This window comes from Oryzias latipes, chromosome 18 (genome assembly GCF_002234675.1).
Source record: "Oryzias latipes chromosome 18, ASM223467v1".
NCBI classification, from domain to species: domain Eukaryota; kingdom Metazoa; phylum Chordata; class Actinopteri; order Beloniformes; family Adrianichthyidae; genus Oryzias; species Oryzias latipes.
Window position 1 is genome coordinate 29,855,479 of NC_019876.2, and position 17,457 is coordinate 29,872,935.

At 47.1% G+C, this 17,457-nt stretch overlaps 1 protein-coding gene across 1 annotated transcript; it reads right to left on the reverse strand.

The window, feature by feature from the left end:
* Positions 1–307: 307 nt before the first annotated feature.
* Positions 308–5,303, reverse strand: ing2 (inhibitor of growth family member 2). The gene is made up of 2 exons (XM_023966120.1): positions 4,501–5,303; positions 308–1,294 (listed from the first exon to the last, which is right to left on the reverse strand). The coding sequence occupies exons 1-2, from the start codon at positions 4,649–4,651 to the stop codon at positions 594–596; spliced, it is 852 nt and encodes a 283-aa protein (XP_023821888.1). The 5' UTR covers positions 4,652–5,303; the 3' UTR covers positions 308–593.
* Between the last annotated feature and the right edge of the window lie 12,154 nt (positions 5,304–17,457).

Here is a 17,457-nt window from a genome sequence, read left to right on the forward strand (position 1 = left end):
AGAAAAAAGGTTCAGAGCACTGTTTAGTGGGTCTAGATGACCCCACTCCCAACGTTAAAGTGCCTACGATAGCACAAGGGTTACAAGAGACTAGAAAAAAAGAAAAAGTTAATATGGATACCTGTCAAAGTCTTTCACAACAAAAGCAGAACATGGTTATCCGGGCTGCGGCGTGGGAGCCTTAAAGAACGATGAAGAGCACTGCTCATCTCCATCCGGAGAAGGTAACCACAGGTACATTAAACACAAGTGTGAATGCAGCATTGGTTCATAAAAACAACAGACAAACAAACAATCACACCAATCATAAACAGGTGATCGGTTTTAATGACCAAAAACAGAAATGTGACCCAAAGAAGCAAAAAAACTCAAGTCTGAACACGACATTCTCTTCCAGTGTCTGAACAACGTAACCCAGCTCTCGTTAGCATCTTCAAGGAAACGTTCACATTATTCAAATGACAAAGAAATGGGAGTGGGGGGGTGGGGGGTGTCTCACAGCAGCCACCCAGGGTTCAAAGTATGGGCTCTGGCTGTACAGCTGTGCTCCAGCGACAAACGTTCCTGAACGTCTCAAGTCTCCAGACCAGCCACTACCTGGACCTGCGGTCTTTTCTGTTCTTGTCTAGACTTTTGTCCATGGTCTTCTCGTTGTCTCCTCTACATTTTGGGCAGTACCACTTCCCCTTGGGCTTGTAGGTGAGTCCTACACAGGAGAAGTGGAACCACTCGATGGGGCACTGCTCGTTGTCACAGCCGATCATCTCGCCGTAAGAAACCTGTTCGCACAGGCAGTAGGTGGGCTCGTTGGGGTCGATGGCAAAGTCCACGGGTGACGTGTCCCGCTCCTGTTTGGCCTTGCGCTTCTTCTTCTTGGAAGACTTTGACTTCTTTTCTCGCTGTGCAGGGAGCGGCGGATCGTCAAGGGGATCGTCTAGCAGAGATCCGTTGGCAGACGGCAGGCTGGAATCCCGGCTCTCACTGTTGCGCTGGCGACGGGGACGGCGGTTGGAGGCACGTTCTGGAGCAGGAGACTCTTGGACGCTAGAGCGGCGCTCTACAGGTAGCCGCTCGGCGTCACAGGACTCTTGCAGGCACAGGGAGTGCGAATCCATTTGGCGAGACCGGTTCTCCACCAGCTCGGTCATCTGGGTCACCACGTGGATCTTCTCATCGCCCAGCTCCTGGCTGCTGATGAGGGCCCTCTGCAGCTGGATCTGCAGACGCTTCCTCTGAGCCGCGTCCTCCTCGTCTTTGTACTTCTCAAAGACTTCATCCACCTCCTTGAGGACCTCTGGAGAAGAAAAGAGTCACCAAGTGCTGCCACTTCACATATCCATGCACCCAACATTTAGCAGCCGTTAAATCCTACTTCTCCTCTAACTTTCTTCAAATTAACAAGATTAAACTGAAGTTCTCCTCATTGGTTTGAAATCCAGACCTCCAAACCCAGAAGCTTCTCCTTCCCCATTTCTCCCGCTACCTTTTGTTTTTTTTTGTTTGTTTTTTTTTTGTTTTTTTTTTAACTTGTCCTGTCCAACAGCTAGGCAAACAGATGAGAGCTGAGGGCCTCTTGTGTTGGACATATTTTATTTTAACAAGAGGGGTTATTAATCTTCAGACAAACCAAAGGTATGTCTGAATAAACCCCTTTTGTAATTGAGGCCAAACTTTATTAATTTCAATCATGTTTGAAAATCTTTGGTGTTGGACCGGACGGAAAAGGAAAGAAGGGAAGAAGAGAAAGGGACGTTAGAGAGATGGGGGGGGTAGGAGGGTGATAATAGGAGGGGAAGGGGGGTAAGACCATGAAGCAGCATAGAGCAGACAGGTTTACTGGTTGTTTATCGTTACGGTACGGTTCAAATGTAGTACAAAAAGGGCGGGGCCTGTTCACACACACTCAAATATTATCAACACACCTGCTAGCCGCAAAAATGTCCACATGTCAACATGCACACAAAACAGATAGTGTTCACGAACGCATACCTATGCCTTTAAACCAACTAGTGTGAAATCTTTCATTCATTCAATCATGCAAACTATTAGTGCAAAGGTGAGCTAACACCTGTGCTCAGGTGAGTGTTTATGTTCTTCTAAAATGGATGGTGGAATGTGAAAAGAAGGAGGAGGAGCGCCCAGCCACCCCCACACCCATACCCCCGCCGCAGCAGCAGCGGCAGCCGGAATTCCCCCAACGCCACACGGGAACAGGCAGGGAACAACCGCCCCCCGGGCGACCAAGACCGCCACCCAGGCCAGGGCCAGCCGGACCGCCGCGAGGCCCCCAGAGCCAGAGAGCAGGGAGGCGCAGAGGGAAAGAGAGCGCCGCCCCAGCCCAGCCAGGAAAGCAGCCCCCCGCCGCGCCGGAAGAGCCCAACGCAGGGCCCCACCGGAGAGGGACGCCCACAGCCCCAGACGAGCACCCCACCACCACCCAGGAGTTCCGGGCATCCCCCCGCCCCGACCCCAGGTACGAGCCAGGACCCCCCAAGGGAGACCCGCTCCGCACTCCAGGCAGCCACCCACCCGGCCCACGGTTGGTCCAGGTAGGAGCAAGGCAGGGGCCCGCCGCCCCCGCCCAGGAGGGGGGAACCCCGGGGAAAAAAGGGCGGCCCACAAGGGATGTTATAAATATGGCCCGACCAGGCTCGGCCATGTTGGAAGTTTGGCGGGGCCCAGCGCTCAGGAGCAAGGACCAGAACCCACCCCCCAGGGACACGAACACCCCCGGCTCAGGTGTAATATGAACCCCCCCACCGTGCGGAGAGAGCACCGCCGGGCCCAGGGAGCCGGCACCCAAGGGACACGGCCGCCATCGCCAAGGGGCCCGCACCCCCCACCAGGGAAGGGGTAGGGGACAGATGGACCCAGGTCCCACCTTCCTTGTAAAATGTGTGTGCGTGTATGTGTGTTAGAGAGGGTGTGTGTGTGCATGTGTGTGTGTTTATGTTGGGATGTATATATTGAAGGGGGAGGGGTGTGTGTACTAAGGGGGGTGCAGTTAAAATTGGCGAGTAGGGCACTAAGGGGACATCTCCTGATTACTCACAGTGATGTCCCGCTACCTTTTGTTAATATTATTCTTAGGCTCTTAAAGGTCAAAAGTAGAATGCATTAGTGCAGCAGAACAGGAAGTTTCACGCCTCAAAGACTTCAATCTAGATTCAGATTCATTTATTCCTCCATGATTTTTTCTGCCACACGGAGGCTGCCATGTTGGAGCCACATGACGCCCGTAAGCAGTGAATGGTTCCAGCCGTTGCTATGGCAACCCCTCTCACCAATCAGGAGTGAGTTGGTTAGAGGCCCACTTCCCAACCACTTCAAAAGAAACCTGTCAAACGTTTGGAACGTTGGACACGAGACCCCCTACTTTAACCCAAGCGTCTGATTGGTCCGTTTATAACCTGCACTACAGAAAAAAAAAATGTTTATCAAGAATGTTTCCAAAAACATCAGAGCGGTTCTCCTGACCAATAGAATGACTGAGGAACAGCTGCTTATTTCTTTATTGAAGTCTATGGGATATTGGCCTCTTAGAGCGACTTCCTGTTTGGAAAACCAGGGGGGGCGGAGCCACTTGTCCAGTTCTCCAATACAGACAATGAAAAAATCTCAACTACCTGTTACTTTTCCCAACAGATTGGACGTTGAAAAGGACGTCACGTCATGACGAGTTACGGCGGTGTCGCCACGACGCAGGAGTTTCTGCGAAAAGCCGTAATTTAGTTTGTTTCTGCGTCTCTACTGACTTAAGTTACATTTCTCTGTCATAATATCTCAGATTGTTTTAGATTTGGGCTTTTGTTATAGCATAAGTAAGCACATTTTATGTGTTTTGATTGTTTTTTGCACCATTTTGAAAAGTAATTAGTCAGTAAATAAGGCTGTAAGCTCGCAATGTGCTTCATGTATATAAAAGTAGGCAGATAGTAGATAGCACAAAAAAAGTAGTCCCGCCTACAGGAAGTGACGTCACTCTGAAGCCGAAGGGGCTGCTCCCTGCGCCCAACACTGGAGAGGAGCAGTGGGATGGTCGGACGTCGGATGTAGAGGAGGCTGCTCTCCGTGACGTCACGAGGCTCCCGTGAAAAGCTCCAGAACCGGTCCAAACGGTGGTACCGGCTGCAGTAGCCACGCGGTGACTTTCTGATGTTTTTGGCTGAACGGGACCTGCTGTCATGCGCCGCCCACTTAGGTCTCCGTGGGAGCGCGTGCACATGCAGCCCGTCTCTGACAGCGAGGCAAACTCCGAGGAAAAGCCCCAAAAGCCCCCCCAAGGCCCCCCAGCTTTGACTCCTACCAACAACAAGTCACAGATCCGCCTCGGAACAAGGAACCTCACGCTGCTGTGCTCTTTTCCCGTAAATAGCTCAACTCGCTACCGCCTGGCTCAGCTCAGCTCGGCTCGGCTCGGCTCCTTCTGGCTGCAGCCCACAGAAACGAGGAACTCAGAACTCGTTCCGGACCGCAGAACGGCGTCCGCGCGGACCTTACCTTGGTACTTGGAGTCGATTTCCCGGAGCACAGAGACGTTTCTCTGTATGTCCAGAGGCAGAGACTCCACGCACTCCAGGTAGTCCTCCACGTAGCGGACGAGCTGCTGCGACCGCTCCATGTTCAGGTGCTGCGGGCCCAACATCATCATCACCGCCCGCTGCCACAAACTACCCTGTTCGGGGACTCGGAGGGCACTTCCAGGCTCCAACTGACTTCAAACAACACTCGCCCTGCTGCGCAGGCGCGTGAGAATTCCTATGGCACTTCCTCTCGGGTTGTCTTCTTCCGGGGCGGGAGCTGTTAGGCTCAGAGCTCCCTGATTGGCTGAGAGCGTCTGAGTTCTCCGCGTGTCTTTTTGTGAATGACTGCAGGTTAAAAGTACAAATTAGACTCACAATTTCAGATGAAATCTGATTGAATACATCATATTTGGCCTACACGAAGATAAAATCAGACATAAAATTGGCAATTAATCTAATTACAATATTTAGTAAGTTTCATATTCACAATTCAACATTTTCTTCATAACAACTATTTCCCCTGTAAAAATTAAAGAATTAGAATCTCATTTGCACACTATTTATGAAAACTGTCTGTTTTTGAACATTTTCAATGCATAGTAATCTGTTTTTGTAACATTTATTTTGTAATACATGTACCATCCCTTGGCATTCTTATTGTTGACTATTTCTCTTGTCATACATATTTGTTTTGAATAATAAAGTAAAAAAAAAGACTGCAGGTTCAAAGTGTTCAACCTCCTGCAAGCAGTGACAACATCTGTGGAGGGAAGTAAGGATATTTATCATTGTTGGGTTTATTTTACAAAACAAAAACACAGAATTCATTTTAAATGTTGTAATCAAACTATATTTTTTTACATTTCATAAATAACTTTACTCTTTTTTTTCCATCCGTAAACTTCACGGAAAATAAGCGTATTATGGAACTTCAAAATATCATCGGTAACTTGCAGCTTTTTGATAACCCCTAAGTTATTGATCATTACAAAGCCTGTGTAACCCCTTTATTTTAGTTTAATCTTTTTTATTTAAGTTTGTATTTTTCTGTATTATTGTATATATATGTATATATTTTTATTGAACTCTTTTTAATGTTGTTTACATTTTTGTATACCTGTTGTAATTGTAACTTGTTGAATTCTTTTTACAAATGTCTCAATACTGTAAACCTCAAAGGCTTTTTTCAATTTAAAAAACAAAACATCAGTGGAGGGATATTTACGCCGCCATGTGGCTCTCTGAACTTTCTGGGTTGCAAATCAAAATGTTAAATATTTGCTTTCAATTTTTTTTTCTTTCAACATTTCTTTTCTTCAAAAAACGTTTTTTCCCCCTTTTTTTGCCGTCAATTTTTCCCCCTCAATAAAATATTTTTGCATTTGCAACACAAATGTGGTCAACGTGGTGACATAAATATCACTCCATAAACATCAAAGTTAAAGTGTGATGAAAAAAGTGTTTTTAACACGTTATTGACCTTAATATTACCTTTTTCTGACACAAAAAGAAAATTAAGCTGATTATTTCTTCATTCAAATCGTTGTGAATCAGGGGGAGATGAACAAATGCGGTGTAACCCTTGTGCTATTCTAGGCACTTTAACATTGGGAGTTGGGTCATCTAGACCCACTAGACAGTGGGTCTAGATGACCCAACTGTCTAGTGGGTCAGCACCTTTTTTCTTCAATGATTTGTGATCTTCACTGGTGTCCATGGATTCCATGAAATCTTTCCACCTTTATCCACCTTTGTCATGGTAGGGAGAACACGTCAATGGAAGGGGGGGGGGGGGGGGTCATCTAAGATAGCACTAGGGTTAATGGGTAGAGCTGAGGGAAGACCCTCCTGCATCTGACTCTCATCGTGGTCTTTGGTGTGTCCCAAATCCATCAACACCTTTACTTCTAGTTGAGTGTGTCTTATCATTGGGGGTTTCAGACATATTTCTATAAAATAAATAAAAATTAAAGCCGCAAGCGGCGTTGTATGGCCCGCAGACGCAACCCGCCTTCCACGCCCAACTCTACGCACCACCGCCTCCTTCACCGCCCTCACTGCCCAATCTTGATAAAGGCTAGACAAAACGGCATTTGCTAATTATGCTAACTATGCTAGATATGCTCATGTGGCTAAAAGTGCTAGCATTGCAATCAGCATCATCAACTGACTCAGAAAAACACATTACCTAAAATGCTAATTATGCTAACTATGCTAGCTACGCTAATGTGGCTAAAAGTGCTAGCATAGTGATCAGCATCATCAACTGACTCAGAAAAACACATTACCAAAAATGCTAATTATGCTAACTATGCTAGCTATGCTAATGTGGCTAAAAGTGCTAGCATTGCGATCAGCATCTTCAACTGACTCAGAAAAACACATTACCTAAAATGCTAATTATGCTAACTATGCTAGCTATGCTAATGTGGCTAAAAGTGCTAGCATAGCGATCACCATCAACTCTCTCAGAAAAACACATTACTTAAAATGCTAATTATGCTAACTATGTTAGTTATGCTAACATAGCTTAAAGTGCTAGCATAGCGATCAGCATCATAAACTGACTCAGAAAAACACATTCCTCCATTGGTGAGAGCTATATGTCATAAGTTGATAAAAAACCCACTTTTTCCAAAATTGTGGCTTTTCTGTTAATTTTATCTCCATAGCAACCATTTTATGTTTCGGTCCCCTCGGGAGGACGAACAGATTGACGTCAGTTTCGGACAAATCGATAAAAGTAAACTTTTTGTTGTCATTAGCAACAGTGGTTTTATGCTAACCACGCCCACATTCCTTATATGTCCAGATCCAGTGTTTTTCAATGTATTCAGTTTCAGGCATTAATGCATGCATTCAATTTTCACTGTATTGTATTGAAATGCATGGGAATTATAACACTGCGCCACTTTGCTAGCTTGCCACGCGCACGCCATTCAAAATCTACAACTTCTAATTCCAACATTTTTTCCACAGTAGCTTGCCATTGATGCCCAAAAAGTTTCGAGACGATCGATGAAAATTCCAACGACAAGTTTACGTTTGAATCCGGTGGTAAAGGTGTTTTTTATAGAAAATTCAAGATGGCCGCCTTTTCCCGAGGTCAAAGGTCGACGAAACTCCAGAGGTGATTGTAGACTTACGCTAGGGACATGCGCGTCAAATTTCGTGAAAATCGCTCGAAAAAAAGTTCATTTTTCCAAATTGTGTAAAAACGCGAAAAACTCAAAATGGCAGATTTTGGCACAAAATGGCCGCCAAACCGTAGGTCGTGTCGCCATCACGTAATGATTTCAAAACTTTCTTTGGATATACCCCACAAAGTTATCTGGGTTTCGTTAGCCGATTCTTAAAAATAAAATCCGAAAAAAAATTTTTTTGCCGAGTCAGCACTTTTTTTTGCGATCGTTTTTTGTTTACCACGGCCACATTCCTTTATCGATTTTGTCGTATGTGACATCGTTTTGTTCAGTGTGGGTCAGGGAATCGCATATTTCAGTTTCAGGCTATTCCGATAAAATATGTGCGAGCTAGCTAAAATGGCGACGGTTGCGAATTCGCCACGCGCACGCGTTTCAAATTCTACAACTTCTAATTCCAACATTTTGTCCACAGTAGCTTGCCATTGATGCCCGAGAAGTTTCAAAAAGATCGATAAAAATCCCTAGGACGAGTTTTCGTTTGTATCCGTTACTAAAGGTGCTTTTTTATGAAAATTCAAGATGGCCGCCCCTTCCCAAGGTCAAAGGTCAACGAAACTTCATTGGTAGTTGTAGAATCATGGTCTTGGCATGTGTGTGCAATTTCGTGAAAATCGCTTAAACAAAAGGGTCGTTTTCCCATTTTGTCAAAAAACACAAAAATCGCCATTTCTCTGTGTTCGCCACAAAATGGCCGCCAAGCCGTAGGTCGTGTGGCCATCCCATAATGATTTCATAACTTCTCTGGGATATATCCAACCCGCGTGTTTTGGTTTCGTAACTGTATTTCAAAATATTTTTTTTTGGCCCCATAAGCGATTTTCGGCCCATTCATTTTTTTTACGGGAACGCTCGCCGTGATGTCATCGTTGTGGGGGAGGTGACGTTCTCTTTGCCGAAAATTCATTTTTAATTTATCCCAGGTGTGTGCCAATTTTGGTGAGTTTTCGGGTATGTGGCGGGGGTCAAATTTGAGCTCAAAGGCGCGATAAGAAAGCGGAATAATAATAATGAAACAAAGCAGAAACAATATAGAAGTTTTTGCGGTTAGGATTTCCTATGTATTTCAATGCGGCCTGTCTTTTACTATAGGCTGGGCATGTCTGTTTGGCTTTAAACCTGTCTTTTGAGGGCTTTTTGGGGCTTTTTTGTGTTTTTGTCGTCATTTTTGCGACTACAATTTTTACGTTTTTGCGTTAGTGTTGTGCGTGTGTGTGTGTATTTTTGTTGCGTTACACAATTGTCGTGTTGTTGTGTGCTTTGGGCGACTTTTGACCCCATTTTTTGGCGTTTTGACGCATTTTTTTGACGTTTTGGACCTTTTTGAGTGTTCGACCCTCGTAGCAGTTACAATATGGTCCTTGCACTCTGTGAGTGCTGCGGGCCATAATAACAGCTCATGTAAAACAGGTAGAGGTAAAAATTGACTCTCTCCTCCAATGAGTTCTTTTAATTTCCAGCTTGTTTTTATAGTGTTCCATGTGATTCTACAGTCCTCAGCTTGATCAGCTGCAAATGTAGGGAGATAAAAGTCCAAGAAGAGATTTTTAAATAAAAATGCACCGGTGTGTGACCCTCCGGGTGGACAGAGACGACCGTCCCACTCCAGAGTACAGTTCACAATGATCAGGTGAGGCCTCACAGTTTGTCACAAACCTCAAAGCAGCGTGATAAACAGAATAAATCTGAAATTGAGCTGTAGCATTTATTTTTAAAAGGTCTCCATGATCTATAATGGATTAAAAAGCTGCTGTGACAAGAGATTTTTTAATCCCAAATGAAAAACAACACTTGTTTTGGAATAAAAACACAGTTTCAGTTCCTCAAAAGATTCTCCATGTGGGGCTTAAATGAGAGTGAATCGTCAGTCAACATTCCCAGATATCTGCACACAAGATCATTTCACTTCCCTCCAGAGTGGAGACTGGAGAGAAAACTTGAGGTGGTTTTCTAGAGTTTGAAAACAACATTCATTTGGTTTTGTCTGCATTAAACAGTCATTTTAGCTGAAGGAATGTGCGCCGTAGGACATGGGTCAAGGCAATAAATAATTGTGTCATCTGTATAAAAGGAACTGAAACTGAAACTGTGTTTTTATTCCAAAACAAGTGTTGTTTTTCATTTGGGATTAAAAAATAATTGCATCAGATTACAATTTTTTTTTCATAAATCATAAGTAAAATAAAAAACCCAGAACAGGGAAATTCTATTTAGTTACACAAGTGCTGCCAACACTGCTGACTCTGAGTTTCCACATGGAGCTTTCTGGTTGTTAAACTGGAAAGTCCAGAATTCTTGAACTATTATGAAAGGGATGATTGTCACATGAACACGAAGACGGCTGGTTCCAAGTGCAGCAGGTTTATTAGATCAGCTAAAAGTCCACAAAGCTAAATCAGGGTCAGACAGGCAGGAGTCGATAACAGGCATGAGATCATCAGAGGAGAGACGGGATAGTTAGGATCCAGACGAGAGTCAGGGCAGGCTAACAGAGTCAGAAACAGGGTCAGGACACAGATATAACAGATATAACACTCAGTAAGGAAGGCAGAGTGATATAAACAGTACTTCCCACTGAGATCAATGCAGAGCTTCGGTCTGATGTGGGTGATGAATGAATGACAGTCAGGTGTGCAGCATCCAGGAAGTGGGGCTAGAATTCTGGAGATGGTTACCAACGGTGACCAGAGGGGGAGACAGAGCTCTGACTTCTGACAACAATGGCAGACAAAGTGTGCATTATCAGAGATTAACGTTATCCGTGGAAGCCTGAACCGTCCGCCGCAAGAACATGACAACGCGCTGAGCCGGCACCGACCTCGACTGCAGCGGCAAAGGAAAAGCAATATCTATGCTGATGATCGCGATGTGTTAAAAAAGCATCAGTTCAGAGAAAGTTCACCTCCTGCTGACTGATTATGATGATGAAGATAAAGGTTTTTTCAAAGAAGCCAGCGCAGTGATACAGAACTTTTAAGTAATGTGACCGGAACTACTTTTTAGGCGTGCAGTTCTCACTGTGGTATATCACTTTTTAATGCACACCCAACAGCCTATCAGAATCGAGTATTCACCCGGACCACGGCATTATACAGTTTTACCCATAACAGATAATAAAAGTATCTGTGTGTTTTATAGTTTAAGTCTTGCGTGAAAAAAGATCATGAACAAGTGGGGTCTTTTTCTGTGAACCTAACCTGGATTTTAATAAATAAATAGTTAACAATTTGTGATTTTAAAGTAAAGTATATGTTAAAGTGTTTGATAATACTCAATGATTTCTACGGTGGCCGACAGGGCTCACACTACATACAACAGAAACAATGCAACGAAATTACCTGCAACACAACGACATAACCGCAGCAAAAGCATAAACCGCAGCACAACGGAAATTAGGACTTTATTTTCTCCTGGCGGAAAAAAAAACGATTCAGTTTCAAACTATTCGGCGCTCCTGAGAGCTACGTGATATTTAGACAAGATTAGGGTGTTTTCTTACTAAATAAGGTAATTTCTTACAAATATACGTTTGTCTAAAAATATAAATTTACCCAGCTCTCCACATAGTGACATCTGCGTCTAACGTTATTTGACTTTTTTTGTAAATCACGACTTTTAGTCGTAAATTTACAAGAAAAAAGTCGGAGATTTACGAGATAATACTTGTAAATTTACGAGTTTTTTTACTCGTAAATTTACGACTTAAAAGATTAACGAGTGAAAACACCAAAGTTTTCCGTTTATCGGAGTCTAGCTTGAAGCTGAAATATGTGGAGCCTTTTGTGAAGCTTTATTTCCGGATAGGTTTAAAAAAACAAAGAGATTCTGAACCTTTTGGCTTTCCGGGGTTTGGTGTCGGTAAAGCGGAGTGTCATCTGTAAAATAAGGAGCTCAGAGACACGTTTGGGTGTAGAGGACCGCTGCTGCCTTCATTCTCCTTTTCATTCACACACCCTGAAGTTCATTTGTCACATTACGTCATGAACCTGTCATCCGAACGCCAATGTAGAAGTAAACAGTGTTACATACGCCCCCTCCTACAGATGAATCGTCCTGTTTCAACATAAAACAATAAAGAGGAATGAAAATAGTCTGTTATATTAGCATTAGAACGTTGAAAATGTCAGAAAGTGCTCCTCCTCCTCAGACGGAAGCGTCACACAAACGTAGAGATCTGGTCTTTGGTGGAGGAAGAAAGGATTAAAGTGGACGTCTGCAGGGACACCAACGTCTTCATCGGGCTGCGGAGATCCTGCAAACCACCCATCAATAAATAAAACATTAATAAATCATAAATCAAAGAAATGAGCTTCCAAACATTTGGAACGTCATCAATAAACATTCATCTCACCTGTTCATTGAGTTTAGTCGGTCTGCTCTGCTGCTGATGCTCACTTCCACTTTAATCTCGTAAAATTACAGTTTATAATCTCGTTATTTAACTTTTTTTGTGGCCCTAAAACTCCGTCATACCGAATAGTTTGAAACTGAATTTTTTTTTTTCGCTGGTAGGAAAAAAAGTCCTCATGTCCTCTTTTCCCGTCATTTCTGTTGTGCTGCGGTTTATGTCGTTGTGCTTTGGGTGATGTCGTTGCGTTGTTTCTTTTGTATGTAGTGTGAGCCCTGTCAGCCACCGTAGATTCCATAGTAAAACATGAAGGCAAATTAAGAGCAATAACAAAAATGTAACACCTTTGTTGGATCACATCAACAGGAAACATGTCTGCACCTGATGAGGATTTCCTGCCAAGCGGGTCAAATAGGCCCGTGGTTTCCCACTTTGGTGTGTTTCAGACTCATTTTCATGGAAAAGGTAGATGTTGGATGGATCCTTTCAGAGCTACCAGGAAGTGAACACATGGGACACTTGTTCTGACTGACGCCAGTCATTTTTAATGTTTTTGTGTTGTGTCAAGTCACGAGGCAGAGCTGCAGAAACCATTCACTCCCCCACCGCTACGACGGCTTTATATTTCCTCATTCTGTGTCACGCGGAGTCATGAAATGTCCACAAAGTTCAGTTTGCATCTATGCTTTATGCTCTGGCCGTGTTTTTTTCCAGTGACATTTTTTCCTCTTATTTATATGTTAATCGTCAAAAGTAGTTGCTCAAATTACGTCCTATTATGTGGACATTTTTTGTCCCCCGCTTACACATTCTTACTGGATCTGGATAAAATTCCTTGTAATAGCATAACTTACATGTGTGCAGATATACACTGAATAAAGTTAGAAATGCAACACTTCTGTTTTTGACCGTAGACCTCCTCTCTACTCCTCCTCCTACACCTGACCGTAGACCTCCTCTCTACTCCTGTACCTGACCGTAGACCTCCTCTCTGCTCATGTTCCTACACCTGACCGTAAACCTCCTTTCTGCTCCTGTTCTTGTACCTGACCGTAGACCTCCTCTCTACTCTTGTACCTGACCGTAGACCTCCTCTCTGCTCCTGCTCCTACACCTGACCGTAGACCTCCTTTCTGCTCCTGTACCTGACCGTAGACCTCCCCTCTACTCCTGTACCAGACCGTAGACCTCCTCTCTGCTCCTGTACCTGACCGTAGACCTCCTCTCTGCTCCTGTACCAGACCGTAGACCTCCTCTCTGCTCCTGTACCTGACCGTAGACCTCCTCTCTGCTCCTCCTCCTACACAGGACCGTACACCTCCTCTCTACTCCTGCTCCTGTACCTGACCATAGACCTCCTCTCTACTCCTGTACCTGACCGTAGACCTCCTCCCTGCTCCTGCTCCTGTACCTGACCGTAGACCTCCTCTCTGCTCATACTCCTACACCTGACCGTAGACCTCCTCTCTGTTCCTTCTCCTGTACCTGACGGTAGACCTCCTCTCTACTCCTGCTCCTGTACCTGACCATAGACCTCCTCTCTACTCCTGTACCTGACCGTAGACCTCCTCCCTGCTCCTGCTCCTGTACCTGACCGTAGACCTCCTCTCTGCTCATACTCCTACACCTGACCGTAGACCTCCTCTCTGCTCCTTCTCCTGTACCTGACGGTAGACCTCCTCTCTACTCCTGCTCCTGTACCTGACCATAGACCTCCTCTCTACTCCTGTACCTGACCGTAGACCTCCTCCCTGCTCCTGCTCCTGTACCTGACCGTAGACCTCCTCTCTGCTCATGCTCCTACACCTGACCATAGACCTCCTCTCTACTCCTGTACCTGACTGTAGACCTCCTCTCTGCTCCTGCTCCTGTACCTGACCGTAGACCTCCTCTCTGCTCATGCTCCTACACCTGACCGTAGACCTCCTCTCTACTCCTGTACCTGACCGTAGACCTCCTCCCTGCTCCTGCTCCTGTACCTGACCATAGACCTCCTCTCTACTCCTGTACCTGACCGTAGACCTCCTCCCTGCTCCTGCTCCTGTACCTGACCGTAGACCTCCTCTCTGCTCCTTCTCCTGTACCAGACCGTACACCTCCTCTCTACTCCTGCTCCTGTACCTGACCATAGACCTCCTCTCTACTCCTGTACCTGACCGTAGACCTCCTCCCTGCTCCTGCTCCTGTACCTGACCGTAGACCTCCTCTCTGCTCATGCTCCTACACCTGACCGTAGACCTCCTCTCTGCTCATACTCCTACACCTGACCGTAGACCTCCTCTCTGCTCATGCTCCTGTACCTGACCGTAGACCTCCTCTCTGCTCATGCTCCTACACCTGACCGTAGACCTCCTCTCTGCTCCTTCTCCTGTACCTGACGGTAGACCTCCTCTCTGCTCATGCTCCTACACCTGACCATAGACCTCCTCTCTACTCCTGTACCTGACTGTAGACCTCCTCTCTGCTCCTGCTCCAACACCTGACCGTAGACGTCCTCTCTGCTCCTGTACCTGACCGTAGACCTCCTCTCTACTCCTGTACCTGACCGTAGACCTCCTCTCTGCTCCTGTTCCTGTACCTGACCGTAGACCTCCTCTCTACTCCTCCTCCTACACCTGACCGTAGACCTCCTCTCTACTCCTGCTCCTGTACCTGACCATAGACCTCCTCTCTACTCCTGTACCTGACCGTAGACCTCCTCCCTGCTCCTGCTCCTGTACCTGACCGTAGACCTCCTCTCTGCTCATACTCCTACACCTGACGGTAGACCTCCTCTCTGCTCCTTCTCCTGTACCTGACGGTAGACCTCCTCTCTACTCCTGCTCCTGTACCTGACCATAGACCTCCTCTCTACTCCTGTACCTGACCGTAGACCTCCTCCCTGCTCCTGCTCCTGTACCTGACCGTAGACCTCCTCTCTGCTCATACTCCTACACCTGACCATAGACCTCCTCTCTACTCCTGTACCTGACTGTAGACCTCCTCTCTGCTCCTGCTCCTGTACCTGACCGTAGACCTCCTCTCTGCTCATGCTCCTACACCTGACCGTAGACCTCCTCTCTACTCCTGTACCTGACCGTAGACCTCCTCCCTGCTCCTGCTCCTGTACCTGACCATAGACCTCCTCTCTACTCCTGTACCTGACCGTAGACCTCCTCCCTGCTCCTGCTCCTACACCTGACCGTAGACCTCCTCTCTGCTCCTTCTCCTGTACCAGACCGTATACCTCCTCTCTACTCCTGCTCCTGTACCTGACCATAGACCTCCTCTCTACTCCTGTACCTGACCGTAGACCTCCTCCCTGCTCCTGCTCCTGTACCTGACCGTAGACCTCCTCTCTGCTCATACTCCTACACCTGACCGTAGACCTCCTCTCTGCTCATGCTCCTACACCTGACCATAGACCTCCTCTCTACTCCTGTACCTGACTGTAGACCTCCTCTCTGCTCCTGTACCTGACCGTAGACCTCCTCTCTGCTCATGCTCCTACACCTGACCGTAGACCTCCTCTCTGCTCCTTCTCCTGTACCTGACGGTAGACCTCCTCTCTGCTCATGCTCCTACACCTGACCATAGACCTCCTCTCTACTCCTGTACCTGACTGTAGACCTCCTCTCTGCTCCTGCTCCTGTACCTGACCGTAGACCTCCTCTCTGCTCATGCCCCAACACCTGACCGTAGACGTCCTCTCTACTCTTGTACCTGACCGTAGACCTCCTCTCTGCTCCTGCTCCTACACCTGACCGTAGACCTCCTTTCTGCTCCTGTACCTGACCGTAGACCTCCCCTCTACTCCTGTACCAGACCGTAGACCTCCTCTCTGCTCCTGTACCTGACCGTAGACCTCCTCTCTGCTCCTGTACCAGACCGTAGACCTCCTCTCTGCTCCTGTACCTGACCGTAGACCTCCTCTCTGCTCCTCCTCCTACACAGGACCGTACACCTCCTCTCTACTCCTGCTCCTGTACCTGACCATAGACCTCCTCTCTACTCCTGTACCTGACCGTAGACCTCCTCCCTGCTCCTGCTCCTGTACCTGACCGTAGACCTCCTCTCTGCTCATACTCCTACACCTGACCGTAGACCTCCTCTCTGTTCCTTCTCCTGTACCTGACGGTAGACCTCCTCTCTACTCCTGCTCCTGTACCTGACCATAGACCTCCTCTCTACTCCTGTACCTGACCGTAGACCTCCTCCCTGCTCCTGCTCCTGTACCTGACCGTAGACCTCCTCTCTGCTCATACTCCTACACCTGACCGTAGACCTCCTCTCTGCTCCTTCTCCTGTACCTGACGGTAGACCTCCTCTCTACTCCTGCTCCTGTACCTGACCATAGACCTCCTCTCTACTCCTGTACCTGACCGTAGACCTCCTCCCTGCTCCTGCTCCTGTACCTGACCGTAGACCTCCTCTCTGCTCATGCTCCTACACCTGACCATAGACCTCCTCTCTACTCCTGTACCTGACTGTAGACCTCCTCTCTGCTCCTGCTCCTGTACCTGACCGTAGACCTCCTCTCTGCTCATGCTCCTACACCTGACCGTAGACCTCCTCTCTACTCCTGTACCTGACCGTAGACCTCCTCCCTGCTCCTGCTCCTGTACCTGACCATAGACCTCCTCTCTACTCCTGTACCTGACCGTAGACCTCCTCCCTGCTCCTGCTCCTGTACCTGACCGTAGACCTCCTCTCTGCTCATACTCCTACACCTGACCGTAGACCTCCTCTCTGCTCCTTCTCCTGTACCAGACCGTACACCTCCTCTCTACTCCTGCTCCTGTACCTGACCATAGACCTCCTCTCTACTCCTGTACCTGACCGTAGACCTCCTCCCTGCTCCTGCTCCTGTACCTGACCGTAGACCTCCTCTCTGCTCATGCTCCTACACCTGACCGTAGACCTCCTCTCTGCTCATACTCCTACACCTGACCGTAGACCTCCTCTCTGCTCATGCTCCTGTACCTGACCGTAGACCTCCTCTCTGCTCATGCTCCTACACCTGACCGTAGACCTCCTCTCTGCTCCTTCTCCTGTACCTGACGGTAGACCTCCTCTCTGCTCATGCTCCTACACCTGACCATAGACCTCCTCTCTACTCCTGTACCTGACTGTAGACCTCCTCTCTGCTCCTGCTCCAACACCTGACCGTAGACGTCCTCTCTGCTCCTGTACCTGACCGTAGACCTCCTCTCTACTCCTGTACCTGACCGTAGACCTCCTCTCTGCTCCTGTTCCTGTACCTGACCGTAGACCTCCTCTCTACTCCTCCTCCTACACCTGACCGTAGACCTCCTCTCTACTCCTGCTCCTGTACCTGACCATAGACCTCCTCTCTACTCCTGTACCTGACCGTAGACCTCCTCCCTGCTCCTGCTCCTGTACC